The 24,582-nt window shown below is 62.2% G+C and overlaps 5 protein-coding genes across 10 annotated transcripts in view; 1 reads left to right on the top strand and 4 right to left on the bottom strand.

Moving 5' to 3' along the window:
* Positions 1-13: 13 nt before the first annotated feature.
* Positions 14-1,666, bottom strand: APOA5 (apolipoprotein A5). The gene is made up of 2 exons (XM_085560426.1): positions 1,338-1,666; positions 14-1,187 (listed from the first exon to the last, which is right to left on the bottom strand). Exons 1-2 carry the CDS (start codon positions 1,538-1,540, stop codon positions 14-16), a joined length of 1,377 nt encoding a protein of 458 aa, XP_085416552.1. The 5' UTR covers positions 1,541-1,666.
* Positions 1,667-2,715: 1,049 nt separating this feature from the next.
* On the bottom strand, positions 2,716-4,294 carry APOA4 (apolipoprotein A4). Its single transcript, XM_021530124.3, has 4 exons — positions 4,267-4,294; positions 4,068-4,134; positions 3,803-3,929; positions 2,716-3,721 (listed from the first exon to the last, which is right to left on the bottom strand). Exons 2-4 carry the CDS (start codon positions 4,114-4,116, stop codon positions 2,794-2,796), a joined length of 1,104 nt encoding a protein of 367 aa, XP_021385799.2. The 5' UTR covers positions 4,117-4,134; positions 4,267-4,294; the 3' UTR covers positions 2,716-2,793.
* A 1,404-nt stretch (positions 4,295-5,698) lies between these two features.
* Positions 5,699-6,452, top strand: APOC3 (apolipoprotein C3). Its single transcript, XM_085560310.1, has 3 exons — positions 5,699-5,881; positions 5,988-6,114; positions 6,261-6,452. Exons 1-3 carry the CDS (start codon positions 5,824-5,826, stop codon positions 6,355-6,357), a joined length of 282 nt encoding a protein of 93 aa, XP_085416436.1. The 5' UTR covers positions 5,699-5,823; the 3' UTR covers positions 6,358-6,452.
* A 341-nt stretch (positions 6,453-6,793) lies between these two features.
* APOA1 (apolipoprotein A1) lies at positions 6,794-8,256 on the bottom strand. Its single transcript, XM_021530029.3, has 4 exons — positions 8,224-8,256; positions 8,060-8,113; positions 7,722-7,875; positions 6,794-7,638 (listed from the first exon to the last, which is right to left on the bottom strand). Exons 2-4 carry the CDS (start codon positions 8,100-8,102, stop codon positions 7,041-7,043), a joined length of 795 nt encoding a protein of 264 aa, XP_021385704.1. The 5' UTR covers positions 8,103-8,113; positions 8,224-8,256; the 3' UTR covers positions 6,794-7,040.
* A 1,016-nt stretch (positions 8,257-9,272) lies between these two features.
* Positions 9,273-24,582, bottom strand: part of SIK3 (SIK family kinase 3) — a 69,295-nt gene continuing 53,985 nt past the window's right edge. For 4 of the 6 annotated variants that reach the window (XM_021530026.3, XM_021530027.3, XM_085560299.1 and 1 more), the window contains 11 exons: positions 22,612-22,755; positions 19,855-20,005; positions 18,979-19,104; positions 18,582-18,667; positions 17,815-17,924; positions 16,854-17,214; positions 15,786-16,657; positions 12,218-12,381; positions 11,448-11,580; positions 11,186-11,353; positions 9,273-10,888 (listed from right to left, as the gene is read on the bottom strand). In XM_021530026.3, the coding sequence (XP_021385701.2) occupies positions 11,196-11,353; positions 11,448-11,580; positions 12,218-12,381; positions 15,786-16,657; positions 16,854-17,214; positions 17,815-17,924; positions 18,582-18,667; positions 18,979-19,104; positions 19,855-20,005; positions 22,612-22,755 (2,305 nt within the window). In that variant the 3' untranslated portion in view covers positions 9,273-10,888; positions 11,186-11,195. The remainder of the gene's footprint in view (positions 10,889-11,185; positions 11,354-11,447; positions 11,581-12,217; positions 12,382-15,785; positions 16,658-16,853; positions 17,215-17,814; positions 17,925-18,581; positions 18,668-18,978; positions 19,105-19,854; positions 20,006-22,611; positions 22,756-24,582) is intronic. The other 2 variants (XM_021530025.3, XM_021530028.3) reach the window with 1 other exon arrangement.

Here is a 24,582-nt window from a genome sequence, read left to right as displayed (position 1 = left end):
CCTTTATTCGCGTTCAGCGCCGGAGCGGCCCCGGGCCCGCCCCGGGACCCCCGGAACTCCCGGGACCCGCCCCGGGATACCCGGGACCCGCCCCGGGACCCCCGGAACTCCCGGGACCCGCCCCGGGATCCGCCCCAGGACCCTCCCCGGGACCCCCCTCGGAACCCGTCCCGGGATACCCGGGACCCGTCCCGGGACCCTCCGGACCCGCCCTGAGACCCCCGGGACCCCCACCGGGACCCGCCCCAGGATCACCACCGGGACCCCCCCTGAGACCCCCGGGACCCTCCCCGCGGCCCTCCCAGGGGTCCTCCCCGTGACCCCCGCGACCTCCGGGACCGTCCCCGGGACCCCCGGGACCCTCCCCGCCGCGCTCGCTCAGGCTCAGCGCCAGGTCCCTCCACAGCGCGTCCAGCCGGGCGCGCAGATCCTCCAGGGATGGCGCCGCATCCAGCGGCTCCTCGGGCGGCTCCGGGCGGGCGCTGAGCTTCAGCCGCATCTCCTCGGTCTCCCGGTCGAGCACGCGGGCGAAGGCCTGGATCTGCGCGTACGTGTCCCGCCGGAACTCCTCCACGCGCCGCTGCACCTCCCGCGCCAGCGCCTCCCGGGAGCGGCCCCCGAGCCCGCCGGGCCGCGGGCTCAGCTTGGCCTGCAGCTGCTCCAGGTTCCGCTGGATCCGCCGGTGCAGGTCCCGCGCGCCGCGGGTCAGCTCGGCCGACAGCTCCTGGATGTGGCGGCCGAGCTGCTCGGGGCCGGCGCGGGCGTGCGGGGCCACGCCGCGGTGCAGCTGCCGCACGTTGCGCCGGATCTCGCTCAGCAGCCGCTGGGCGTGGGGCTGGAAGATGTCCTTCGCCTGCTCGGTGTGCAGGGCGATCTCGTCGCCGTAGCGAGCCAGGAAGCGCTGCAGCTCCTCGGCGCCGTCGGGCAGCAGGCGGCGGCGCAGCTCGCGGGCCCGCAGCGACACCTCCTCCAGCAGCTCCTCGGCCAGCGGCCGCAGCCGCTGCCGCAGCTCCTCCAGCTGCTTCCCGACCTGCTGCTGCGCCTCGTCCACGTACGGGGCCAGCTTGAGGCGCAGGCCGTCCAGCTCCCTGCGGATGGCCTTGCGCAGGCCGGCCGAGTCCTCGTGCGGCCGCAGCGGCGACAGCTTCTGCAGGAGGCCCCCCGTGTGGCTGACCCCATCCTGCGTGCTTTCCTTCAGGCTCCTGCGGAGAGTCACCCAGGGAGCCCCGAGTGGCCGCGGCCCCTGCGCGCCCCGCACACCCCGATAATCGCCGCACCCCGCGGGACGGCCCTGCTGCCCCGGGAGGGCAGGGCCGGGACCCGCGGGCAGCACTCACATCGTGTCCCTGCCCAGCTTGCCGTGCTCCCGGCTGTCCTTGACCCCGGTCAGCTGGCTCCGGTGCTCCCGGAGCCCTCCCTGCGCCGCCTTGCCCGCGGGCACCGCGGCCGGGAGCGGGGCTTGCGCTGCCGCCCGGCCGGGCCCGCGGCCGCCCGGGCAGGCGGCCAGCAGCCAGAGGAGCAGCGCGGCCCTCGGCAGCATGGTGGGGCTGCGGGAGAGCGGAGAGGAGCCGTCCGAGCGCTCACCGCGGGCGGTGCTCCCCTGCACGCCCCCGCGCTGCTCCCTGCCGGGACGTCGCTGCCTTTGACACCCGCAGCTCCCCTAAGAACGCCTGGGGTTCCCCATAACACCTGGGGGTCCCCGACACGCTGCCTGCAGTCGCACCCAGCTCCGCCGGCCCGCAGAGCCCCCCGCCCCTCACCTGGCTCTGGTCGCCTCCCGCCCGGTGGCCGCCCTTATATCGGCTGGGGGGCGGCCGAGGAGGGCGATAAGGCGGCTTTGGTACGGGAAGGCTTTTTGGACCTCACTCCGTGTAAACACAACGTGGAGGTCCGGGGAGGTGACCTGGGGGCCGGTCAATGATCCCCGCTGCCCCCCGGGCTCGGGGGACGGGGCTGGCCCTGGCCCTGGCCGGTCTCGGCATCCCGCAGGGAATGCGGGATGAGCTGCCGGGGTGGCGGGACGGGGACAGCGGTGCAGCTCTGTCGGGACGGAAAGGGAGCGCGGAGCCCCGCGGTGGGTGCGGGAGGGCGAGCCCGGCTCGGGCGCTGCGGGTCGGGCTCGCACCTTCTCCCTCCGCGGAGCGCCCGGCCCGCCGCGCCGGTGTCCCGCTCTTTGCGCGGTGGTTTTCCCGGGAATGCACCCGGGCAGCGGGGCGAAGTCCGGCGCTGCCGGGGTGAAACGCCGCGCAGTCGGCCCCGCTGCTCCGGCACCAAAGTCCGCGCGGTCCTCGCCCGGCCCCACACGTGAGGCGGCTCCAGGCAGCGCGGCCCGTGCCGGGCTCGCCTCGTCCCCGCCCGGTAGCAGAGCCTCAGTCCCCTTCCCCTCCCGCTGCCCCAGCCCCGCTGCGCTCTGCCTGTCGCCCACCCGCGGCTCCCCGCCCCGCGTGGCAGCTGCTGCCCCACCGTTCGGCCGCTCCCGGGGCTCTGCCCCTCTGCGTGCCCCCGACAGCGCGGCCCCGGCCCTGCGCTCACCCATGGGCTCACCTGGCTGCCACCACCTGCAGCCTCCACAGAGACCTCCCACCCACCGACCCCACCTCTGCTCCATTCGGGGTGATGCTCCCCCCCAGAGCAGCTGGGGGTGCCCCAGGTGTCCCATCCCGGGGTAGGACGGACAGCGGGGTGCTGCGGGAAGCAAGGACACGGACCAGCACGTGCATCACAAGATTTATTTCTACCCCTGGAAGCACCCAGGAGCGCTTGGAATGTGTGTGGACGCCCGGGCGGGGTGGTTTAATCCTGCGGGGGCGCGGCGGTGCTGAGGAAAGCAGCCACCTTCTCCCGCACCTCCTTCTCCAGCAGCTCCAGGTGATCCTCCACGCCGGCGGCGCCCGAGTCCAGCTTGCCGCGCATCTCCTCCAGCCGCTGCACCAGCTGCTTGCCGAAGGCCTCTCCGAAGGGAGCCGCCTGCTGCCGGAAGGTCTCCAGCGTGTGCCCCACGCGCTGCTCCAGCTGCTGGGCCAGGGGCGCCAGGCGCTGCCGCAGGCTCTCGGCGTCGCCGCTCGCCGCTTCGCGCAGCTCCCGCGCCAGCGGGCTCAGCTGCGCCCGCAGCTCCTCGGAGCTGGCGGCCAGGCGGGCGCGCAGCTCCTCGGCCGCCCGCTCCATCTGCGCGCTCAGGCTCTCCAGCTGCCGGTTGAGGCCGTCCTGCACCTCCTGCGCGTAGGGGCTGAGCCCACGCCGCAGCTCGGCCACGCTCTGCTCCACCTGCGCCTTCAGCTCGTCCGCCACGGGCGACAGCCGCTGCTTGACGCTCTCCACGCCGCCGTCGATCTGCTGCTGCAGCCGGTCGGCGTAGGGGCTCAGCGAGGCCTGGATGCTGTCGGCGTTGTCCTGCAGGCGCTCCCGCAGCTCGGCCGCGTAGGGCTCCAGCGCCCGCTGCAGCTCCCCGGCGCTGCGGTCCACCTGCGAGCGCAGCTCCTCGGCGTACGGGCTCATCCTGGCCTGCAGCTGCCGGATGTTGGAGCCGATCTGCTGGTGCACCTCGTCGGCGTAGGGCGCCAGCTTGGCCTGCAGCTCCTGCAGCTCCCGCCGGATCTGCTCCTTCAGCCGCTGCGAGTCCTGCGCCAGCCGCGCCTGCAGCTCGGTGGCGAAGGGCACCAGGCGCTCCTGCAGCTCCTCGGCGTAGGCGCTGACGCTCTGCAGGTTGCCCCTCAGCAGGGTGCTGGGGACAGGGGACACGGTCAGGGGCCCGTGTGCCCGCACCCCGCGCCCTGCCCGGCCCCCGGCCCGCGGCTGCACTCACTTGAGCTGCTTGCTGATCTCCGTCTGCTGCAGCTGGTCCACCGTGTCCTTGGCATTGCTGCCCAGCTCCGTGAAGTACTTCCAGATCACGCTGGCCACCTCGTCAGGCTTCACATCGGCCCGCGAGCCTGCAGGGGGTGCTGGGGTCAGCGCTCGCACCGTCCCGGTCCCCAGGGACAGCGGGGACGTTCCCGTCACCGCCCCGGGCCGCAGCACCCCGCTGGCACCGGGCAGCCTCGCCCCACCTCACCGAGACCCCACCTCACCTGAGATCGCAAGGAGAACCAGGACAAGGGCGGCCGCCTTGGGCGCCATCCTGAGTGCTGGGGACTCCTGCGGGAGCACAGAGAGGTGAAGGAAGCCGCAGGGACCAGCAGCCCCCAGCCAAAGGCCAGGGAGACCCGGCTCCCTCCCGGCTCCCTCCCGGTTCCCTCCCGGCTCCCTCCAGCGCCTGCAGCCGCTCACCTGTGCTGCCAGTGCCGCGGTACCTGCCGAGCCGGCAGCTCCCAGCACTATTTATGCAGCCCGAGCGCTCCTGCAGCTTCCACGCAGGCTGTGACACAGCAAGGGCTTGGACTTTAGCACGATCACAACGTGGAGGCGCCTGACATCACCCGCGGCCCCGCCAGCCCCCAGGGTGTGACAGGGACACACGGGGTGGGGGTACCCGGGACACGCCGAGCCCCTCCTGGGGACAGGGACCCGGGCTGAGGGGACACCTCTGTTACGTGTATTTTGAATAATTCGGGCATATGAGAAAGAGACATATGAAATATATTAGAAACATTCCTGTAAGTTCTCTTAAGCACTCAGGCCGGGAAGACGAAGATTGCTTCACGGCATTTCGAAACCCAGCTGGCAGCAGGGAGAAAAGGATCCAATTTGCAAGCGAATAAATGTGGCTCGCAAGGAGATGGGCACCCAGATGATGAATGTTCGATAAATATCTCGGATTGAGATAGCCAGAGCCATCAAGAAAACTCACCTCAATGCCAAATTCCAGTAACTCCCCGAAGATCCCCGGGCTCGGCACTGACCTTTTGATTGTGGCCATCTCAGTCGCGAAATAAAAATCTATTTTATTAATTATTCAATTCAGCTTGATCATTTTTACCTATAACACCTGAGTGCTCTGTGGCTGCAGCAGTGGCTCTGTCAGTGCTGGCAGGGCAGCGCCGGGGGTGTGGGGGTGTGGGATGGGGGCAGCGCGACAGGACACGGGGCTGGGGATGCTGCAGGGCCCTCCCAGCTCTGCCACGGCTGGGCTGGGCAGCGGGGCAGGACACGGGCTCGGGGGCAGGACACGGGCCCAGGGGGACACACGAGGCTGTGCAGGCACGATGGCATCGCTCCTGGAGGAAGGCCTGCCACAGGAAGGGGCCAGGACGCTGCAGGGCAGTGCAGCTGGGAATGCAGCTGGGACCCGTGCGTGTCCCCGGCCCGGGGACAGCGGCGATGTGTCACTGCGGGCAAAGGGCACGGCGGGCAGGGGCAGGGACCGGGCAGGCAGCGGCAGTGACAAGGTCCGAAGAGCTTCGCGGTGCCCGAGGGCGGCGTGCCCGGGGACAGGGCCGCTGGATGTCACCCTTGTGCCGTGCGTGCCCGGGCTGTCCCCTCCGCGGGCAGCGCGCTGGCTGCGCACACGCGTGTGCCCGCGGCCGCGCAGCTCCGTGCGCACACGCAGAGACACGCGGGGCCCCGGCGGCTCCGTCCCCCCGGCGGGCTCCGTCCCCCCGGCGGGCTCCGTCCCACCGGCAGGCTCCGTCCCCCCGGGATTTCCCAACTCCTGGCCGGACGCGGCGCCCCTGCAGCCCCCCCCGCCCTGCCCCGACCTTTGCACGAATCCCCCAGCGCGGCCGTCGGGAGGGTATAAAGAGGGAGCCGGGGCTGCCCCCGCGCCGCAGAGCCCGGCACAGGTGAGTGGGGACACCCCTGGCGAGGGCAGCGCGGGGCGGGGGGCGGGCACGGGACCCCCGTGCCCCCCTGCTGCCCCACATCGCGCGGTCCGCTCTCTCCCCAGCCATGAAGGCGTCGCTGCTGTTCCTGCTCGCCTGCACGGCCGTCCTGGCGGTGGGAGCAAGTAAGGGCCGGGGGCTGCGCAGGAGGGCTCGGGGTGCTGGGGGCACACGCGGGGGGCACAGCCGCGGCACCCCGTGCCCCCAGTGCCACCAGGCTCGTGCTCGCAGGGGCCGACTCGCCCGAGGAGCCGAAGGCGCTGGTGCAGAAGGTGCAGGAGCTGACCCAGAAAGCCACGGCCATGGCCAAGGACGCCTTCAGCAGGGTGCGGGAGTCGGAGGCGGCAAAGCAAGCCAGGTGCTCCCGAACCCCGCCAGCCCCGTCCCTGTCCCTGTGCCCCTCCCTGTGCCCGTCCCTGCCCCCGGTGCCGCCGGGGAGCCCGGCCAGGGCCCCGCGCTGACCCCCTCCCCTCCCCTGCCCTCCCTCCCCTCCCTCCCCTGCAGGCAGTGGCTGTCGGACAACGCGGAGCTGGCGAAGCAGCGGCTGGCGTGGCTGAAGGAGCAGCTGGCGGAGCTGCTGAAGAAGACTCCGGCCGCGTAGCCTCGCCGGGGGCTGCTCGGGGTCTGTCGGGGCCGGGGACCCCCCGGCTCCCCCCCGCTGTCGTGGTGCTCTCAATAAAGCAGGGCTGAGGCAAACGCTGCGGTGCCGTCTCTGGGGGCTGGCAGGGAGGAGTGTGACCCGCAGGGGGACCGGGCTGGGGCGGACGCGAGCACTGGGGTACACACGGCCGTGTCGGGGTGCTCGGGGTGACAGCAGCCGAGTGCTTGTTTCCAAAAACTCCTGCAAATTCAGTGCCACCATACCCCAGCGCCCTGTGTGGGGCTGAGCACGGCTGCACCTCGGGCAGAGCTGGACTCGGCGAGCCCAGGGCACCCCTCACCAGCTCCCTTGGGTCCCCACTCCCTCTGGTCCCCAGTACCCCCAGCTCAGAGCACCCCTTGCCCCCTCCAGCATCCACTGCAAAGACTGAGCGAGCTCCAATAACTTAAGTCAAGTTTATTTCTCAAAAGGGAGGCAAAGCTGAGAGCAACGCCGGGGTGGGGAGGCAATTCTAGGGGAAGAGGGGGTCTCCGGGAAGGGCACCCCAGGGCCGGGCCGGCCTGGGGCTCCTGCAGCCCGTCCCCAGAGCCCCCCAAGGAGAGGTGCCCGGGGCAGGGCAGGGAGCGCCCGGGGCGGCCGCGGAGCGGGGCTGGGGTCAGTCCCTGGCCGCGCCGGCCGGCAGCTCAGGCCACGGTCTTCTGGAGCTCCTCCAGCATGCTGAGGAAACGGGCCTTGAGGGTGTCGGTGTAGGGGGTGAGGCGCTCCTTGAAGTCCTGCACCAGGGGCGTTATCTTCTCGCGCAGGTTGCTGAGCTGCTCCACCAGCTTGGCCTGGTATTCAGCGGCCTGGGGGATGCCCTTCTCGCGGATCTCCTCCAGCTTCTGGCTCAGTTTCTGCCGCAGCTCATCGCTGAAGGGCGCCACGTTCTTGCGCAGCTCCTCGACGTGCCCGCGCAGACGGTCCCGCGCCTCCTCGGCCACCGGGGTCAGCTTCTGCTGCAGCAGCTCCACCTTCTGCTTGCTGAGCTCCTTCAGCTCCTGGGCGAGGGGTGCCAGGCGCTGGCGGTACTGCTCCAGATCCTCCGTCCACTTGGCAGCGAACTGGTCCAGGAAGGGCTTGATCTTCTCCTTCACCTCCTCCATGTCCTTGGTCAGCTCGGCGCGCAGGGACTCGGTGTCTTTCAGCCACATCTCCCGCACCTCTTTGTAGTAGGGGGCCATGTCCTCTTTCAGCTTGGCGGCGGCTGCGCCCAGCGTGTCGAGGTTCTCGCCCAGTTTCAGGCTGCGGGACGGGAGGGAGGGAGGGAGGTCACGCTCGGTGCCCGGGGCCCCCCGCCAGCCCCCCGCCGCACACCTCCCACTTACTCCAGCTGTTTGCCCACGGTGGAGGCCTCGAACTGGGCAATGGCTTCCTTGCCGCTGGCCTTCACTGTCTCCAGGTACACATCGACCATGTCCTTGAGGCGATCCAGGGGTGCCTGGGGATCATCGTGCTGCCAGAAGGAGCGGGCCTGGGTGCCTGCGGGGAGCGCCGGGTTTGCTCAGGACACGCCGCCCGGGGACGGCTCCAGCCCCGCCGGGAGGGGCCCGGGAGCCCCTCGGCTGCAGCGCGGCTCGCGAAGCGCCTCGGAAAGCGGCGGCTTCCAGCAGCGCCCGCGTCCCCATCCCGCCCGCGCTGCTGCATCCCTCCCGGCCGGACCTACCCGCCAGGCAGAGCAGGGCGAGGGTCAACACCGCGGCTCTCATCTTGGCTGGACCTGCGGGCAGAGCGAGAGAGTTGGGCGCGGGGAGCCCCGGCAGAGCCAGCCCCGGCGGGGCTGAGCCCGGCCCGGCTCCGGCGCTCCCGCCGAGCAGCCCGGGCTCTTACCGGCTCTCTCCACCGCTGCTGCTCGTCCCGTCTGAGCGGCCGGGCTCCGCCGCCGCTATTTATGCCGGAGGGGCAGTTCCGCGGAGATAAGCCAGCGGCGGCCGGGCCGCGCTCCCGGCGGGCGGTGTGGCCGCAGGGTTCAAGGATCGCGCAGCATCGCCGCGGAGCCGGGCTTGGCAGGGGCGGCGAGCAAACAGGAGCTCCCCGCGGGACGCGCCTCGCCGGCCAAGGAGCTGTTTACGCTCCCGGTGACCCAGATTCCCGCTGGCCTTGCCGGGGCCCCTCGCAGCCCCCAGGGATTGGCCGCCGGCCCGGGGACAAGGTTTATTCCCGCAGGGATTTGGCCTGCCGTACCCGGACCCCTCGCTCGGGCCGCGGGTCTGTGCCCCGTCCTTCACGGGGCCGCTCACGCCACCCCCTCTGCCCGCTGTGCCCCCAGCTCAGAGGCCCGGGGAGCTGCGCCCACGCCAGCCCTCGCCGGGGACCTGGGCAAGGCAAGGCTCAGCTCAGAGCAGCACCAGCACTGGCACGGCCGCCCCAAAACCCCGAGCCAACCCCGGGTGCAATTGTCACCAGTCCAGGGGTGCACAGGGCTGAGCCCAGCCTGGCAAGGGGAGAGGGGACAGGGAGAGAGAGGCCGCGTCCCCAGAGGGGCTGCAGGGGGTGTGCAGGGCTGGCAATGCCCGGGGGAGCTGCCACAGAGCAGTGATGCTCCCGGTTCTGGGTGGCACCGTCCCTGCAGCTCGTGCCAGCCCGCTGGGCATCGCAGGGGAGCTGCCACCGCAGGTGCTGCAGGTGCTGCGGGCACAGGCACAGCTCCCTGCGCCTCCCAGACCCTGCCCAAGGCTGGAAAAGCCCCAGTGCAGCAGTGCCCGGGCGGGCTCTGATCTGCAGCACTGCTGGGCTGCAGCTGCAGGGGCTGCCAGGGCCGGGGGGCTTCGGGAAACCCAGCCAGGGGCTGCCGGAGCCCGGGAAAGGGATGGATGGGACACAGCAGCGGCCGCCCCTTGACCTTTGGTGTTGAGCAACAAGGCAAACAAGAGCCCAGGGAAGATCATAATCATGGTTTTATTTGTTATGATCCCACTGTCCAACTAATTGACTAGTTGCAAGTGACCCACAAAAAATGGACTGAAGATTTACTGAAAATTTTTTTTTCCTGTTCGTTTTTAGTCCAACATAAATGAGGAAGAAAAAAAAAAAATACTTCTGACATTTCCAAAAAACAGAAATAATAGCAAAGTATATTAATATACATTCAACATATACTGCGCGTATTGATTACTACAATACAAAGCCATGATAAAAAAAGTGTGATACTGCGGATGGCACGGTGACGCGGCCCCGCGGGGCAGCTGCTGCTGGGGGGGGCCCGGCGACTCTCCCAGGATACAGTGTCATGTAAACAAAAGGAAAATGAACCCAAGGGACAGAGCAAAAGGCTTTCAGCGCTTCCCAGCCTCCCCGCTCCATCCCGGAGGCTGCGGAGTCCGTCCTCTCCGATCCCGGGTCGCAGAGCCCTCAGCGTCCTTCTCCCGGAGAAGGGGAGGCCGGGAAGAGGCACGGGGTAAGGACAGCAAAGTCACCTCTGCCGTGCTGGTTTCACACTTCCTTCTGTGCAAAGTCAGGAGGGCTGGGTCGGTGTTTCCTTTAGTTTTAAAAAATATTCCGGAAAAAATGTCGCTGAGAAGGAGGATGTGAGCTGGAGCTCGTCGAGTCCCAAAGGCAAGGGTGACACCGCGTGCTCCTGAGCCCCAGCCGGGGGGGCCTCCCGCTCCATCCACCACGGAAAGGATGGAAAAGGGACAAAGAAGAGACCTCTGCACGTCCCAACTGTATAAGGAGAATTACCACTGTCGCCACTGGCACGAGAGAAAACCAGTCACAAGTACAATGTCATTAAAAGAAATAAAATACTTTGAACAAAAGGTGCAAGTCACAATTCATATAGAACAGAATCTAGTTAAAAATTTCTCTCAAACAGAAATTCCTTTTGCCTTTTATTAATAACAATAATAATAAAACAACATTTACCAAAAAAAAAAAAAATAAAAACAATTCCTACGTGATCAGGAGGAAAAGCGAAGGAAACAAAGAAAAATCCGTCTGCCCTATATTAGCCAGGAAAAGAAAAAACCCCAAGACGTGGCAGATTTGGAAAGAAAAGGGGAGGAAGGGCAGGGCAGGGGTGATGCTGTCAGCACCCCGACACACGAGAGGGAACAGAGCAGACAGAGGTGAGACAAGAAGTGGATTGCACCGGGGTGGGGAGGCACTGGCAGGCCCGGAGCCCCCCGGGCACAGGGACAGGGTGGAAGGAGAGCGTGGCCTCCGTCCAGGAGCAGCTCCAGCCCCCCAGACCTGCTCAGGGCAGGCTCCAGGGACGCTCAGCCCGGCGTGGGGCCCCAGGCAGGGCCAGCCCCCAGAGCAGCCCCAGCCCAGGCCGATCCTCCGTGCGGGGCTCGGGGCTCTGGGTGTAGCTGGAGTTACAGGCAAGTGTGGCAGAAATAAAGAACCCAAAGGAACGACACACTGGATGAAGTGAGGATGAGGAAAGGGGCCATGGTATTCCAGTTAGTCAGAAATACTACGGCAATTTGGCGCAATGCTGCTAGATACTGTTGGTTTAAAATGGACCTTTTCATTTCAAAGCTGTACACAAACCCTGCGAGAGAGAGAAAAGACAGGTGTTAGGGGACTCCACAATGGCACATTTCCTTCCACAGCCCTCTAGCATTCCCAGGCCATTCCTGACCCTGCCCCAGGAGAGAGACCCTGCCATGCAGAGGGGTCTGAGTGCAACACCAGCCTGGAAGGAGGGACAGCAAACAGCTTCAGCACAGGATCTCTGAGCGGATGGTCCCAGCCCCAGCACCGGAGCAAAGAGCAAGGAAGGTGACCCATGGGAGTGAGGCCCCAGGTGTGGTGTGGTGTGGCAAGAGAAGGACACAGGGATACTCACTCCCTCCTGGTTACACCCCTGCCTGCTCCATCCCAAAGGGCACCTCCGGGTGCTTGTAGCTCAGCAGGACGTCCGTGATACACGTGGAGGGGTAGCAGGAGGTGTTGAGGTGCTGGCTGCCATCGCCCAGGTTCGCGTGCTCCTGACCTTCCAAGCTCTCCCCGCATTCTGGAAGGGCGAAGAGGTGCCTGAGCACCTGTGGCTGTGACTCAGCTCCAGAGGAGCTGCCCCCAGCCCTGCCCCGTGGCAGCCCCGGGCTCACCCTCGCCGTCCCTGTCGCGCAGCTGCTGACTGGCCATCAGCGACGACTGGCTGAGCACGGCGTCCGACATCCGAGCAGAGCTGAGGGCTTTTCCTGCCATCAAACTCATCCCAGGCAAGTTATCCAGCTGCACCTGTGGAGGCAGCAGGACACGCTCAGGGGGAGCTCAGGATCCCGCTGCTCCCCATCTACCCAGAGAGCCTCTGCAAACCTTCAGCAAGGCTTTGGAAAGACAAGAACGGCACTGAATGGTCCAAATCCCTCTGAACTAACAGAATCACAGCATAGCTGGGGGTGGGAGGGAGATCAGGAGATCATCCAGCACAAAGCCCTGCCAAGCAGGGACACCGGGAGCAGGTGACAGAGAAACACATCTGGGTGGTTTTCAGATGTCTCCAGAGAGGGAGACTCCAGGCCCTACCCTGGGCAGCTGTTCCAGTGCTCTGCCACCCTCCATGGAAAGAAATCCTTCCTAATGCTGAGGTGGAACTTGTGATTTAGTTTCTGGTCATTGCTCCTCATCCTGTCACTGGGCACCACTGAACCAGTGAAGCTGACATCTACAGCAGAAGGGAGCTGTAGCAAGGCACACATCAAGATTTGGGCAGGACACTTCCCAGCACCCCAAACCCCCGAGGGCGCAGAGCACTGAGGTCTGGGCTACCACAGCCAGCTCCTCCACAGCTGGGCTGGGTGTGCCTGCAGAGCCCTGGGTGGCACAGCCAGGCCAGGCTGTGTCAGAGCAGGAGCTGGCAGGCAGAGGCACCTACGTAGGCATCGTCGCTGTTCTGGATGGTGTGATGTCTCTGCAGGCTGCGGGGCCGCGGGTGCTCGCTGGACGAGGGGCGCACGGGGTAGCCCAGGCCGTTGTGGTCAGGCACCTGCATGGCTTGGCCGGGGGAGCTCCTGTCCATGCAGTTCCCTACGATGGACTCTTGAGAGCCAGACAGGACAGAAAAGGGACAGGTTAGTACAAGGAACCTGCAGCCACCTGTGCCACTGCAGAACTGAGACCTGATGGCACACACAAATGCTCCTTGCTGGCAGAGCAGGGACAGGACCCCCGGCTGCACTCACACAGGCTTCTCCCTCCAGCTTCAATATCCCAAACGATCCCAATGCTAGCTGCCTTCCATCAGATCTACAAAACAGCCTTAAGCTGGAGGCACTGGGGCAGGAGCAGAGGAACCAGACCCTTTCCCACTTCTGCCTTCCCCTCGAGCCTGAGCTCGACCCCCACATCGTTACACAAGAGCTGGGGGAGCCTCCAACACGGGATGCTCCAGCAGGGCCCCTTGGCAATTGTAAGCAACATAATCCTGCTGGAAGAGCTGGCCAGGATCTTCACTTTTATCAGATGACTTCTCCCTGCCCTCCCACAATCTGGCTGCGGGAGCACACGAGTGCTCTGCCTGGCAAAGTCCATCTGCACTGCAAGCTCTTGTGACTGAGGGCAAAGGCCACATTCCTATCAGGCAAAGCCTCTCATCATCAAGTACACGATGTTTTGGATAAAGTCCTGAGCCATGGAGGAGCTGTCACCAGGGCTGAGCTCGCTGAGCTCGGACCCTGCCGAGCACAAACGCCCGACGCGGCCGCGAGCGCCGGGGAGCTGCCCCGAGGTGACACAGCTGAGGTTCATCCCTCACAAAGCCACAGCTTTCCCAGGGCTTTGGCCAGTGGGAAGTGATGTCCTGCTGTGCTGGGACACTGCACAGCCCAGCTGGCACTGCAACTGCCACAAAACCACTCCCTGGAGGGATCTCACAGGACCCTGGAACACCCCCACGTGCACCCACAAGGATCATGCTTGCCCCTGCACAGAGCAGTCCCAAAATCTGTCCACAATCTAGCAGAATGCAAGTGAGACCCCATCCCATGTGGTCTCCACGCTGCTCACAGCCAGCACATGGACAGCACAGCCAGCACGCTGCTCCCCAGGCTCTCCCTCCATCAGGAATGTGGCATTCCTGCTGGAGCCCTGTCCCAGGGCACTCAGAGGTGCAGCCTCCCCCTGCCTTTGCACAACCGTGGGGTTACGTGCGGTTAACAGTCAGCTTTCCCGGAAAAGCGAGAAGGAAAACATGAGGTAACAGATGTTAGCGGATCAGTGCCACCCACACACTGCTTGGGATGCTGCTCCAACTGTGGGAACAGTGGTTGGGGCCAGCAGCCTGCTGCTCCAACAGCCCCAGTCCCAGTCCCTGTGCTGCGGGTGACGAGTTCCCTCAGCCTGGAAGAGCCAGGGCCCGAAAAACAGCTGCTTCCCAATGCCAGCACTTCACCTCTGGGGATGCTGCTCTGGAGCAAGGGATGGACACCCCGAATTGACACCCCCAGGCCTGCAGGGGAGAGCCTTTCATGCCCACATCCTTTGTGTCACCGTGGCATGTGACGCTGGCACGGCCAGCCCGGCTCCCTCCGTGCCAGCCCAGGCAGGTTTCCCACGGGCAGCGCTCCCAGCCTGGGACGGCCACGCTGGAGCAGAACTGGAGCAGGGCTGCTCACAGGCAGCCCAGCCACATCCCAAACAGATCTGGTCGGCTCTCAAGTCCCCGGCTGCCATCCCTGGCAGATGCTCTGCAGCCTCCAGAGCTCTGTGATCAGCCTTGGGGGAGCACAGACACTCCCGAGGCACAGGGAAACTGCTCTGCTCCAGGGAAAACATCTGGGAGCTGAGGCAGGGAGGGAAGTCACCCTCAAACTGCACCCTCATGACACAGTCTAGGGAAAAGAGTGGGAAAAGCCAGGGATGTAGGATTTGGTGTGGGCAGCAGTGGGAAAACTGAGTGATGTAGGATTTGGTGTAGGTCAAAACCAGGAAAGCCCAGGGGTGTAGGAGTTGCTGTAGGTAAAGGCACCTGGAAAACTCTGAGGTGACTCTGCCTGCACCCAAAGCGGCGCAGGCCTGAGTCCAAGTGGGTTATGGAAGCCATAGGGAAGATGGTACAAACAGTTGCATCCCAGGACATAGTTTACTACAAACAGCCCTGTCAGAAGGGCTTACACAAGCCTATTTGTAAACATCTATTTGCTTTTACTCATTTACAAGGCTTTGCAGTCTAAAGTCCTTTTCCTTTGTGTAACCAGTCCTTGCAACAGCAGTGTGGGGGCTGAGATTTGGCTTCTGACTTCAGCAGACCTCACTGTCCATCTAACAGGCTTCAGTAACAAGATTCAGACTCGTGATTTCGTACCAACCCCCCTCCAGAGCTTCCAATCTCTGCTGAGCCTGGGACAATTCCCCCACTCCAAGCACAGCAGGGAAGCAGAGCTCTGAGAGCAAACAGAACTCAGAATTTAGGAGGATTTCAGCACAGCCCAGCCTTGTCCCTGCCCCCCGCCCACGCTCTGGGGGGTCAGGGCTTGGCAGCCCCGCTCAGCCCTCCGAGCCAGCCTGTTCCAGCCCAGTACTTTCCCAGCAAACCCGTGCTGTGTCCCTGAACAAAGCTGGGCTCCTGTGCCCTGGACACAGCTCCTCTGCAGCAGGGCCCGAGTGCCAAGGGCAGGCTGGTGGCTCCAGCCCAGCACCCCGAGTCCTGCAGGGAATACTGATCTGCCCACTCAGCCTCTGCTCAAAGCCCTCTTAGTGAGGGGCTTGGAGGGTGTTTTTCCTGCAGAGGAGCCTGTAATTACAGCCCAGGCAGGAATTCCCTGACGGCCGAGTGCTGCCAGAGCAGCCACAGAGGAGCAAAGGTGCAGCTGCTTCCAAGGAGCAGGAATGGTCTTCAGATCCTCATGGCAAGTTTAACCTCACTCTCCAGAACCCACCCTTCCCAGTTCAAGCAGGGATAGAATCTTGCTGTTGCTGCTGCTTCCCAAAGTGTCAGAGAGACTGCAAGGCTGCTGGAGCCACAGGACACTGACCAACACTGATGCTGTGTGTGTTTGTGGGAGCTTTAGAAGCGCCTGGGCTTGAGGGTCTGTGCTTGAGAGCAGGAAGAAATGGCTACACTGCCACAGCTGGGGTGAGCTGGCAGCTGAGCTGCTCCTATCCCATGTTTACAGGGCATGGGGAACATCACCAACAAGAATAAATCTGGCCACCAGGCAGCAGCCCTGAAAACAGGGCAGCAAGCTGGGCCCTGGTCTTTACCTGCCTGCAGAAGTAGGTCAAACCTCCCAAGGGAAGCAGCCCATCGGGCTCCTTCCTTATTCAACCCTGTTTATTACAGAGGCTGTGCCTGCAATTTACTTCAGGCCACAAAAGCCAGAAAGAATCTGGGTAATCCTGTGCTATGCAGAGCACGTCAGGAAACCCTTGGTGTGCCGGGTGGGATGGTGTCCTGGGCAGGAAGGTGAGTGCCTGGCACGCACGGGCAGAGCAGGGAGCCTTACCTCTGCTGGGCACCTTATTCCTGAATCCGGGCGCGGGCTGGTGCCTGTACTGGTGCGTCCCCAGCTCCTGCGCGGGATTAGCAGTTCCTAGCAAAGGTTCGGGGTCCCCGTGCCCTCCTGCGTTTACCAGCAGAGGGGTCTCGTGGCAACCTTTGGTCAATGTGTTTGAACTCTTACTGTCGGGAAAGCTGTCCCTGCTCCCCTCGCAGGCGCAGTCCTCCTCCATGCTCTCCGAGTGGAACAGGGCTGGCTGGTGGCCGTACCCCTGCGGCGGCACGGAGGCAGGCACCTGCTGCATACATTCTTGCGCCCTGATTTTTAAGAGATGTTGGGGGCTGTTCTGGGGGTGGTAGGTGTCGGCACTCTGATAAGGCAAAGACAACGACTGGCGCTCCGAGAGGTTCTGTCCCATGCTGGTGCCCATATTCCCAGCATCCCCTTGACTCATATGCCTGAACAACTCTTGGAATTCTTGCTGCTGCTGCTGCTGCTGCCGCCGTTTGATGAGCTGTGCAAATTCTGCCTGGGGCAGCCGCATGTCCGTGTGCCCCGTGAGCGAGTGCCGGGGGGAAAGCAGTCCCTGGAGGATGTGCGGTACCTGCTGGTGTCGGCTGTAGTCGGGCGGGGTCGGGGACAACAGTGCCTGCTGTAGTGCCGATGCCGTGTAGTGCTGCTGCTGCTGATGTGCGTTCGGGGGGAAACTGGGGTACTGCTCGAGCTGTGGGACCTTCAGAGCTTGCTGGGCCGCAGAGAACCCGACCCCTCCCGGCGGGCTGTAGTTGCTGGGGGAAACGCGGGGCTGCTCCGGGAACAGGTGGGGGTGTAAGTGCACCTGGTCGTAGTTGGCGGGGGGATACCTGTTCACGTTCAGACTGCAAGGACAAGGAGAAGCACAAGTGACCGCGCTGCTCCTGCACACAAGGGGCTTCCCCAGGCACGTGGGCCAGCAGCCCTGGCGTGGCTCAGCGAGCCCTTCCCGGCGAGGGAGCACAGGGCAGGCTGGCACGGGCAGCCGGTCTCCTGCTGCCCGCGGCTGCCCGGAGCCGCAGGGGCAGGGAGGGCTCTCACCTGTGCGACTCGGCGCTGTCGGCGCTCAGCTGCTTGGACAGCTGCCGGTGGCCGTAGCTGAGGGAGGCCATCAGGTTGGCGCGGTGCTGCATCTGGATCTGGCTGGCGCTGGGGCTCAGGGACATGCCCCGCGCGTGGGACGCCAGGCCCTGCCCGCCCACGGAGGCGCCGGGCAGGAGGCCGCTGCCCACCATGTCCCCGGGCTCCTGCACTTGGATGGTGACCTGCTGCTGCTGCGACTGCTGCTGCTGCAGGGCCAGGCACGTCAGCCCCATGGCCGGCGGAGGGGAACAGTTACCCGACTGCGGGAAGATGCTGCTGTGGGAGGCCATCCCCTGGAACTGGGACTGGGAGGCAGCACCTACAGGAACAAAGACACTCAGCACCGCTGCCAGCCCAGGGCGAGCCTTGGGAGCAACGTTCCCCAAAGTGCCAGACAGGGCTTGGGTTAACCTGCTCTAGTGAAAGGTGTCCCTGCCCGTAGCAGGGGGCTGCAGAGGGATCATCTTTAAGGTGCCTTCCAACCCAAACCAGGCTATGATGCTGTGATTTATTCCGTGACTCTGGGCCAGTCTGGGAGCCTGGTACATGTCCATATGGGTGCTCTGTCATGCTGTGCCAGCGTGCAAAGGTCACAGCCAGAGCCCCTTGCACCAAAACAGAAACTCTGCGGAGCTGACAGTGATTTGCATAAACCTGAGAATATCAGCCCTTCCTCCCCACCCCCGGGAGCGATAAGTAAGGATCTTGTGACAAGGAACCCGACAGCACATTCCAGCTGGCAGCTTCTCCTGAGCTCTTGGTAACACCAGCTCTTGCTGCCAGATGGAGAATCTTTGACATCATCAGCAAACTGTGCAGGGCCTGGGCTGGGGTGGGAACGGAGCCCTGGCAACCCCAGGCTGCTCCTGCAGGGTTTGATGGGATCACAGGGCCCTGCCCAGCTCCCAGAAGTGCTTACCGTGGGGCTGGAGCACGCTGCTGCTGACGGGGGGCGGGCTGCTGTTGGGCTGCCTGAAGAGATGATTGCTGGGGTGGTTTGGGGGTGGGCTGGACGGCTGGATCCGTAACCTGTGCGGGGAACAAGCACCTCCTCACCATGCCTGCTCCTTGTCAAGATGCCGCCTCAACCGTGAGAACTGATGCCAAACACTGCCTGTCTTGTTCAAAATAAACATTGTAAAGCCCTTGCTAGGGATCCCAAGGTCTCTGCAGCTTGACTTCTCTTCTGAGAAACACCTCACTTGCATGACCTGGTGGCTACCACAGAAACCTGGGGACAAGGACACTGCAGGCTCACCTCCTGACTCACTGCACCTGGTGAGACACCCTGCTCTCATCATTTCCCATAACTCAGCCTCCCTCACCCACAAGTCAGGGTGCTGAGGGCAAGGAGGCTGAGCTCACCAAGGGCCTGGCAAGGTGTGAGACACCCAAGGAAGCATGAGAGAGCCTGGCTGCTGAAGTGGCAGCTTCAAGCCACTCAAAAGGCAGGACTGTCAATCCTCTGCTCAAAGCAGGTCTGTGCTTCTGAATCAGATTTCTCTGATTCTAAAGTCTTTCTGAGAGAATCCAGCTCAAAGGACCAGGCACGTTCACCTGGGAACTGGCAATGTCATTCTGACTCCATAAACTTCCAACTCAGCCTGGCCTCTCCTGAGTGTGTCTGCTCATGCCTGGGCTTCAGGAAGAGCAAAACCCAGAGCTGTCCTAAAGCTATTTCTTTACCTCTGGAGCTGGTGAGTGAGCAGAGCTGGCTGGTTTTCACATGGAGCTTGCAAGGGTGGAGATGGCTGGGGAGGCCGGATACAGTCCTGAACCAGGCACCACAAGAAAACAAGAAGTGTTTGCAGTCAATGTCTCAGTCAGTAAATTTAGAAACAGTGCTGGGTGAAGCAGGACATATCCAGATTCACTGAGTGTCAGTCCCTGACTGCAGCCCTGGCTGCCACAGCTACCACAGCAGCTGTGCAAACATCTCTGCTGAAATCCTTCAGCCTTCCCGCTACAGCAAGCCCAGAACTCCCCTCCCTCGATCCCCCCGGGACCTGCTCACGAGTTGTGTCTGCAGCAACACAGGAAAACAGAGCTAAGCCTTCAGCAGCTCTGGCTCAGGCTGCACTACCTGAATCTGCTGATGAAGAATCTGGTGGTGCTGCTCCTGCTGGTACAACATGTGCTGCTGCTGCGTCTTCTCCAGCGTCCTCTCGTCCATGTGCCCACCGTACATCTTCTGGAGCTGCTCACACTCCTGCAAGGAATCCAACACGGCCCATCAGTGACCTTCTGGTGCACAGTGCCCTGCTGCGTGCGGAATGGCACGCTCTGCAGCCCACCCCTCAGAGAAAAGCTGGCAGAGAAAGCCTAATCCATCCCCTCTGACAGAATCAGGTGTGCAGCAACACAGCAAAAAGCCAGGGAAGCAAGGGGTGCACGTGGCACCCAGCTGGCACCACTGTGTTCCCCTAGTGCAGGCAGCAAGCTCTGGAAACGACACTTCAAGGTGAGGAGAGCATCTCCTTTGTGCCCTGCTGCAAGGGGAAAGGCCTGTCCTGGGGCCAAATCCTGCTGCAGCCATTGGCAAGCTGTGCCTGGCTGCGCAGGGAATGCCCCACAATACACTCCAGGGCCTGGTTGTAGGAGCTGCCCTTTCCAGGGACACCCTGGGACAGCCCCAGACTGCTGCCAAGGGAAATGTGGCAGAGCAGGAGCTGCAGTCTGACAGTGCTGGTGGGCCCTGCAGGGACAGGCAGGACACCCGTGGCTGGGCACAGCATGATGGCTCTCCCCAGAAAAGAGGGGGCAGGAATCCCCCCGGGTGGGATCCAAAGGACACTCGGGGTTTGCTGCAGTCACATAGGGCAGAACAAACCCTGCCAAGTCCCCACTGTGTCCCTCAGCCTTCCGTGTAAAGATTCCTCTTTTGCTCCCTGAAGCAGCAAGACCGAGGCAGGAAGAACTCCTTTTGGAGGCCGTTGTGAGGACCCCCAGCCCCTCTCACCTGCTGAAGCTGTTTGATGCTGCTGTTATTGCCCATCTTCTCCAGGTGGGCTTTGAAAGCCTGGATGCTGGCAGCCCCGTCGGAGAAGCGCCGGACCGGGGAGAAGCGCTCGGTGGGGAGGTGCAGAGTGTTGGAGTCCTTGTAGATGGAACTGAACACGGGGGGAAGGGGGTTACTGACGTGACACCAGCCAGAACACAAACTCCAGTACAGACTGCAGCTCCAGCAGCCTCCCAGCTGCCTGGGCAATCAGAATGGGCACATCTGAACCCAGCTGTGCCCAGGGCACCTCAAGCACTTCCCCTTCTCAATGAGGTTTCTCTGCCATCAGAGGGAGCCAGATTTTTCTCAGGAGCTGTTTTCTCCCGAAGCTGGGGCTCACTGAGCTCCTGCCCTGCCATTAGGTGCCACCTGTTATCAGGAGCAGAGATAACCTGGCAGACACTCGTCACAATGTGCCTCACAACAAACAGCTGGGGCTCTCTGCCTGCCCTCATTGTTTCTGGGCAAATGCTATCTCTGGAACCTGATTTCTGTGCAAATCATAGAAACACAGAATGGTTTGGGCTGGGAGGGACACCTTCCACTAGCCCAGGCTGCTCCAAGCCCTGTCCAACCTGGCCTTGGACACCCCCAGGGATGGGGCAGCCACAGCTTCTCTGGGCATCCTGTGCCAGGGCCTCCCCACCCTCACAGGGAGGATTTTCTCCCACCACTAAAGGATTGCTTTTGTAAAGTTCTGCAGATGGCATCTCCAGAACCCAGCAAGCAGCATTTAATGCCCAGGCTCCAGCAGCAGCTCTGTGTGTGAGAAGGTCATGGATACGTGGTCTTTACAGCACCTCTGACACCAAACCCAGCCAGAGCCCATCTGGCTGCAGCTGGAGTGGTCCTGAGCTCCAGAGCTCACCCTGAGGCTCCCCTTGTCACAGGTGACTGATGCTGGACCACTTCCAGCAGGCTGGGCTCCATTTTGTCCCTGTCTCTGCCTTAGGAGGCCACAGTTCAGCTTCCTTCCAAGGAAAGAGCCATGCTCCTGCCTTTTGAAGCCATCCCATCCATTATCCTGATCCATTTGTTCTCCTGTTGCATTGATGGAAAGCAGAAGCTACAGATAAAATCATGCTGAGTTTTTGAAACCCGTGTGGGCAAGGCAGAACAGCTGCACTTCCCTGTACAGCTGTACTTCAATTCTGCTTTCAGATATTTAATGTGACAAATAAGAAGACACATAAGATGGCTTAAAATAGGCTAAGGGCTAAAATAAAAACCACCTGCCATTCAATAATGTGGTTTATTTACACACTGACTGCCAATTTCTGTGCCAGGTGTGCAATGAACTCACTGTGGAACACTGTGTTTAGACCATGGTCAGATGAAATTTCTGTGATTTCACAGGAAAAACACAGAACAGGCTCACAGCACATTACAACACCAAGACTGGAACGAGCAGATACCACCCTGCTCGTGATGCAACAGCTTCAGGACTCCAGAGCCAAGAGCCAGAGGTGACACCAATGTTATTTACAGGGTAAGTGTGCTTAAAGTCTTGTTAAAATTCCGTTCCTGCTGTGTGCGAGGGACTTGCTTACCTTTAGGATTTGCAGCAATGCTGAAAGCAGGACACAGCACATTCTGCTTCTTTTGCAAGCTGCATTCTCCTTCCTATCAAGCTGTGGCCCTAGAAATGTTTCCCCTCCTGCTCTTCCCATCCCCCAGGCACCTCTGAGGGAGTAACTTGAGGGCAGAGAGGTGCTTATCTTGGTTTTCCAGAGCTCCAGCGTGGCACTAGCAGTGTCTCAGTCTGCTCAGAGTTCACCTGTCCCTGCTGATTACATCAGTGCTCAGCTCAGCAGGTCTCTGGCTCCAATAAAAAGGGCTTTGTCCAGCCTGCCAGTGTGAGCTGCCCGAGGGGCTGAACAGCAGCACCAGCCTGGCCTGGCAGCCACTGCCTTCCCAAGAGGCAGCAAGCTCCAGTGTGCAGCTGGTTTGCTCCTAGCACTGAGGTGTCAGGGCACTTTCAAGCATTTTTAGGAGGGTTTTTATTTTTTGTTAAGAGGAATTTAAGCTCCCTCTGTGGCATTAGCATCTCCAGTTGGCTGCTGTGACAAGGACTCTGTCACATTAACACCTCTCCATCAGGACTGTCCCTCCCACACATCCTGGGTATATTTAGATCCAATCCAAAAGTTCCCTTTTTCCCAGACACTGTGATTTTTTTTTCCTTCCCCACCCAGATTCCTTTTCTCACATCATTCCCATTAAGGGTTCAGGTGAGAAATGAAATTACTCTCGAGGAGCTTTGCACAGAAGACTTTGCAGTCAGAACACACAACTCTGGTGCAGAACAGTGAGGATTTTAAGCTCTGCTGTGGAAGAATCTTGGTGCAATCTTTTTCCTGCATCTGCCTCCAAAAATGTTCTGTAGCAAATCTGCTACCTTGATGCCTACCATTACACAGGGAAAAGCTTTCCTCTAAAAAAAAAAAATGGCTTATTCCCCTTATTTCTGTGATGGCAGCCATTCCAGCAAATCATGTCCAGCCACAGAAGTGGGACTGGAGGGAAGAGGCAGCTGATTCCTGCTGGTCTGCAGGCAGGGGGTCAGACACCCTCTGCTCTGTGGGTCTGCTCTTCGTCCCTGCTCCTCCTCCTCCTCCTCACCCCTCCCTGCCAGCAGGATGTCCTCGGTGCTCCATTCCAGGCCACCCGGGCAGGACTGGTGGCGCACGCTGCCCGGCCGGTGCCGTTACTCACCGGTGCTGGTCGGGTCCCAGGTGTGGAGCCCAAGCCCGGGCTCGGAAGGGCTGCTGTCCTAGCTGCCTCTGCAAGTCTGGAGGGATTTCAGCTGTAGGGTTGGTCATGGCCAGAGTGTGCCTTTTTGACCTATTTGCCAAGTATCTGCAACAAGCAGGAGCACATTTTATAAGAGACTGATGGAAGTCCTCCGAAAACAGGGAGTGTTAGATAACCCAGAGAGAACGGGAAGGAAGAAGCTGGTGCAGCGCTCAGGACGCCACGGACACGCTGCCCATGCCCGTCACAGCACTGCCTCCCCAGTGCTCTGGGCACAAGAGCTGGTGCTCCACTGCCAGCCTGGAAGGAAAGAGGAGCCGTTTGCTCTTCCCAGCAGGAAAGGCACGTTTCACCTCAAGGGGAATGCTGGTATGTCCCTTTGGGAATACCCACCTGCCCTCAGTGTGCATTCACTGCTCCAGAGCAGGTCTGCCCCTCTGTCCCAGCCCGGGGAGCCAGGGCAGAGACAAGCCAGTGGGAGCTGGGCATGGAGCTGGACACGGAGCTGGGCACGGGGCTGGGCATGGAGCTGGGCAAAGAACTGGGCTCAGCTGGGCACAGAGCTGGGCATGGAGCTGGGCACGGGGCAGAGCTGCTGCTCCTGCCCGGGAGCCTTTGCTCCCCAGAGCGAGCCTGGCACACCCCGGCTCCGGCCACCAGCTGCAGGCTGGGGAAGGCTGCAGCCACCGCAGGCTGCCCGAGGAGCAGGAGGAAGGGCTGGGCTGAGGCTGGGCTGTGCCAGCCCGGTCCAAGTGCGCCATCTAGTCCCTGCTGAAAGCCGGGAATGGCCCGGGATGCGCAGGGAACGGGAACCGAGCAGCGAGAGGGTTCCTCCCTCTGGAGACACCAGCACCAGGGCTGGGCTTGCCTCACACCTGAGCTGGGAGACAACAGCTCAAACAAAAGCCCGCTCTGCGCTGGAAAAGAGCTGCAGGTCTCCTGCAAAGCCCCAGAGAGCAGGGAGGGAGAACTCGGAGCCTCTGCTCCAGCAAGGATGTGAGGAAGGGCCGGGCAGTGCTGAGAGCTGCTGCCTGCCTGCTGCTCCCGGCACAGCCGAGCCCAGGGCAGTGGGGCTGGCAGAAAGGGGCTGAAGCCCGTGCCCAGGGCTGGCACCGCACCCAGGCCGTGCCTGCTCAAGGCTGCTGGATGAACTCAACCCTTTCTGCCCTGTGAACCAGCAGCTCTGGCAGCCAGGCCATGCACCACTCGGCCAGTGACACCTGCAAACCCTCACCTCTGCTCTGCTCCTCTGCAACTGCCCTGGGAAGCAGAAAGAGCAGCAAGCGATCCAGACTTGCCCAAACCCAGCCTCTCTTTGCTGCTGAAGCCACTTAAGCAGAAGAAGCAGGTTAACAGTGCCGTGGTGCCCCGCCAAAGCCCGTGCCATTAGCTGTTTAAGAATCATTTGATGTAGACAGGGAAAGGCTCCCAAAGAGCTTTACTGTTGTGGTTTGCTAAGATCATTTTATTTCAGCCCTCCAGGGAACAATCCAATCATGAGCTCTAACAGCGTTTCGGGTGGAAGAAAGTTTCCCAAAGCTCAAAGGAGATGTGACTGCTCCCTGGAACAGAGAGAAGACTGTGCTCTGCTTTCAAGGTCAGATTAAGGAGGGCAAAAGCTGCTCACTGGTGGCTGCAAACAGAGTATTTGGGGCAGTGTTCTGAGAAGCTAAATATTTGCATCTGTCCCTGATGTTAATGCTATTTACCCTTCTCCTCTGATGACTACTGACATGTCGCAACACAAGGGGGTGGAGAACACTAACACACAACCTGGATGGTGCCTGTTCAAGGCCATCTGGTGGAAGAAGAACATGTGCTGTGAAAGAACTAAGGGCAGCACTGTCGAGAGCAGTGAAGTGACCTCTGAGTCCAAGGGGACTTAGTTTTCAGTGGGATCTGAACATTTCAGTGCCTTGCAAAACACTGCAC

The sequence above is a fragment of the Lonchura striata genome, chromosome 24 (assembly GCF_050655825.1).
Source record: "Lonchura striata isolate lonStrDom1 chromosome 24, ASM5065582v1, whole genome shotgun sequence".
Lineage (NCBI taxonomy): Eukaryota > Metazoa > Chordata > Aves > Passeriformes > Estrildidae > Lonchura > Lonchura striata.
The sequence above is the reverse complement of the archived record's forward strand: the minus strand, read 5'-3'. Positions and strand labels throughout refer to the sequence as shown.

Coding starts and splice junctions, on each gene's coding strand:
- APOA5 (XM_085560426.1), bottom strand. CDS start 1,540: ATGCTGCCGAGGGCCGCGCTGCTCCTCTGGCTGCTGGCCGCCTGCCCG. Junction 1,188..1,337: donor AAGCTGGGCAGGGACACGAT/GTGAGTGCTGCC, acceptor CCTGAAGGAAAG/CACGCAGGATGGGGTCAGCC.
- APOA4 (XM_021530124.3), bottom strand. CDS start 4,116: ATGGCGCCCAAGGCGGCCGCCCTTGTCCTGGTTCTCCTTGCGATCTCA. Junction 3,930..4,067: donor GGTTCTCCTTGCGATCTCAG/GTGAGGTGGGGT, acceptor CACCCCCTGCAG/GCTCGCGGGCCGATGTGAAG. Junction 3,722..3,802: donor GAGATCAGCAAGCAGCTCAA/GTGAGTGCAGCC, acceptor CCCTGTCCCCAG/CACCCTGCTGAGGGGCAACC.
- APOC3 (XM_085560310.1), top strand. CDS start 5,824: ATGAAGGCGTCGCTGCTGTTCCTGCTCGCCTGCACGGCCGTCCTGGCG. Junction 5,882..5,987: donor CGTCCTGGCGGTGGGAGCAA/GTAAGGGCCGGG, acceptor TCGTGCTCGCAG/GGGCCGACTCGCCCGAGGAG. Junction 6,115..6,260: donor GAGGCGGCAAAGCAAGCCAG/GTGCTCCCGAAC, acceptor CCTCCCCTGCAG/GCAGTGGCTGTCGGACAACG.
- APOA1 (XM_021530029.3), bottom strand. CDS start 8,102: ATGAGAGCCGCGGTGTTGACCCTCGCCCTGCTCTGCCTGGCGG. Junction 7,876..8,059: donor CGCCCTGCTCTGCCTGGCGG/GTAGGTCCGGCC, acceptor CGCTCCCCGCAG/GCACCCAGGCCCGCTCCTTC. Junction 7,639..7,721: donor ACCGTGGGCAAACAGCTGGA/GTAAGTGGGAGG, acceptor CCCGTCCCGCAG/CCTGAAACTGGGCGAGAACC.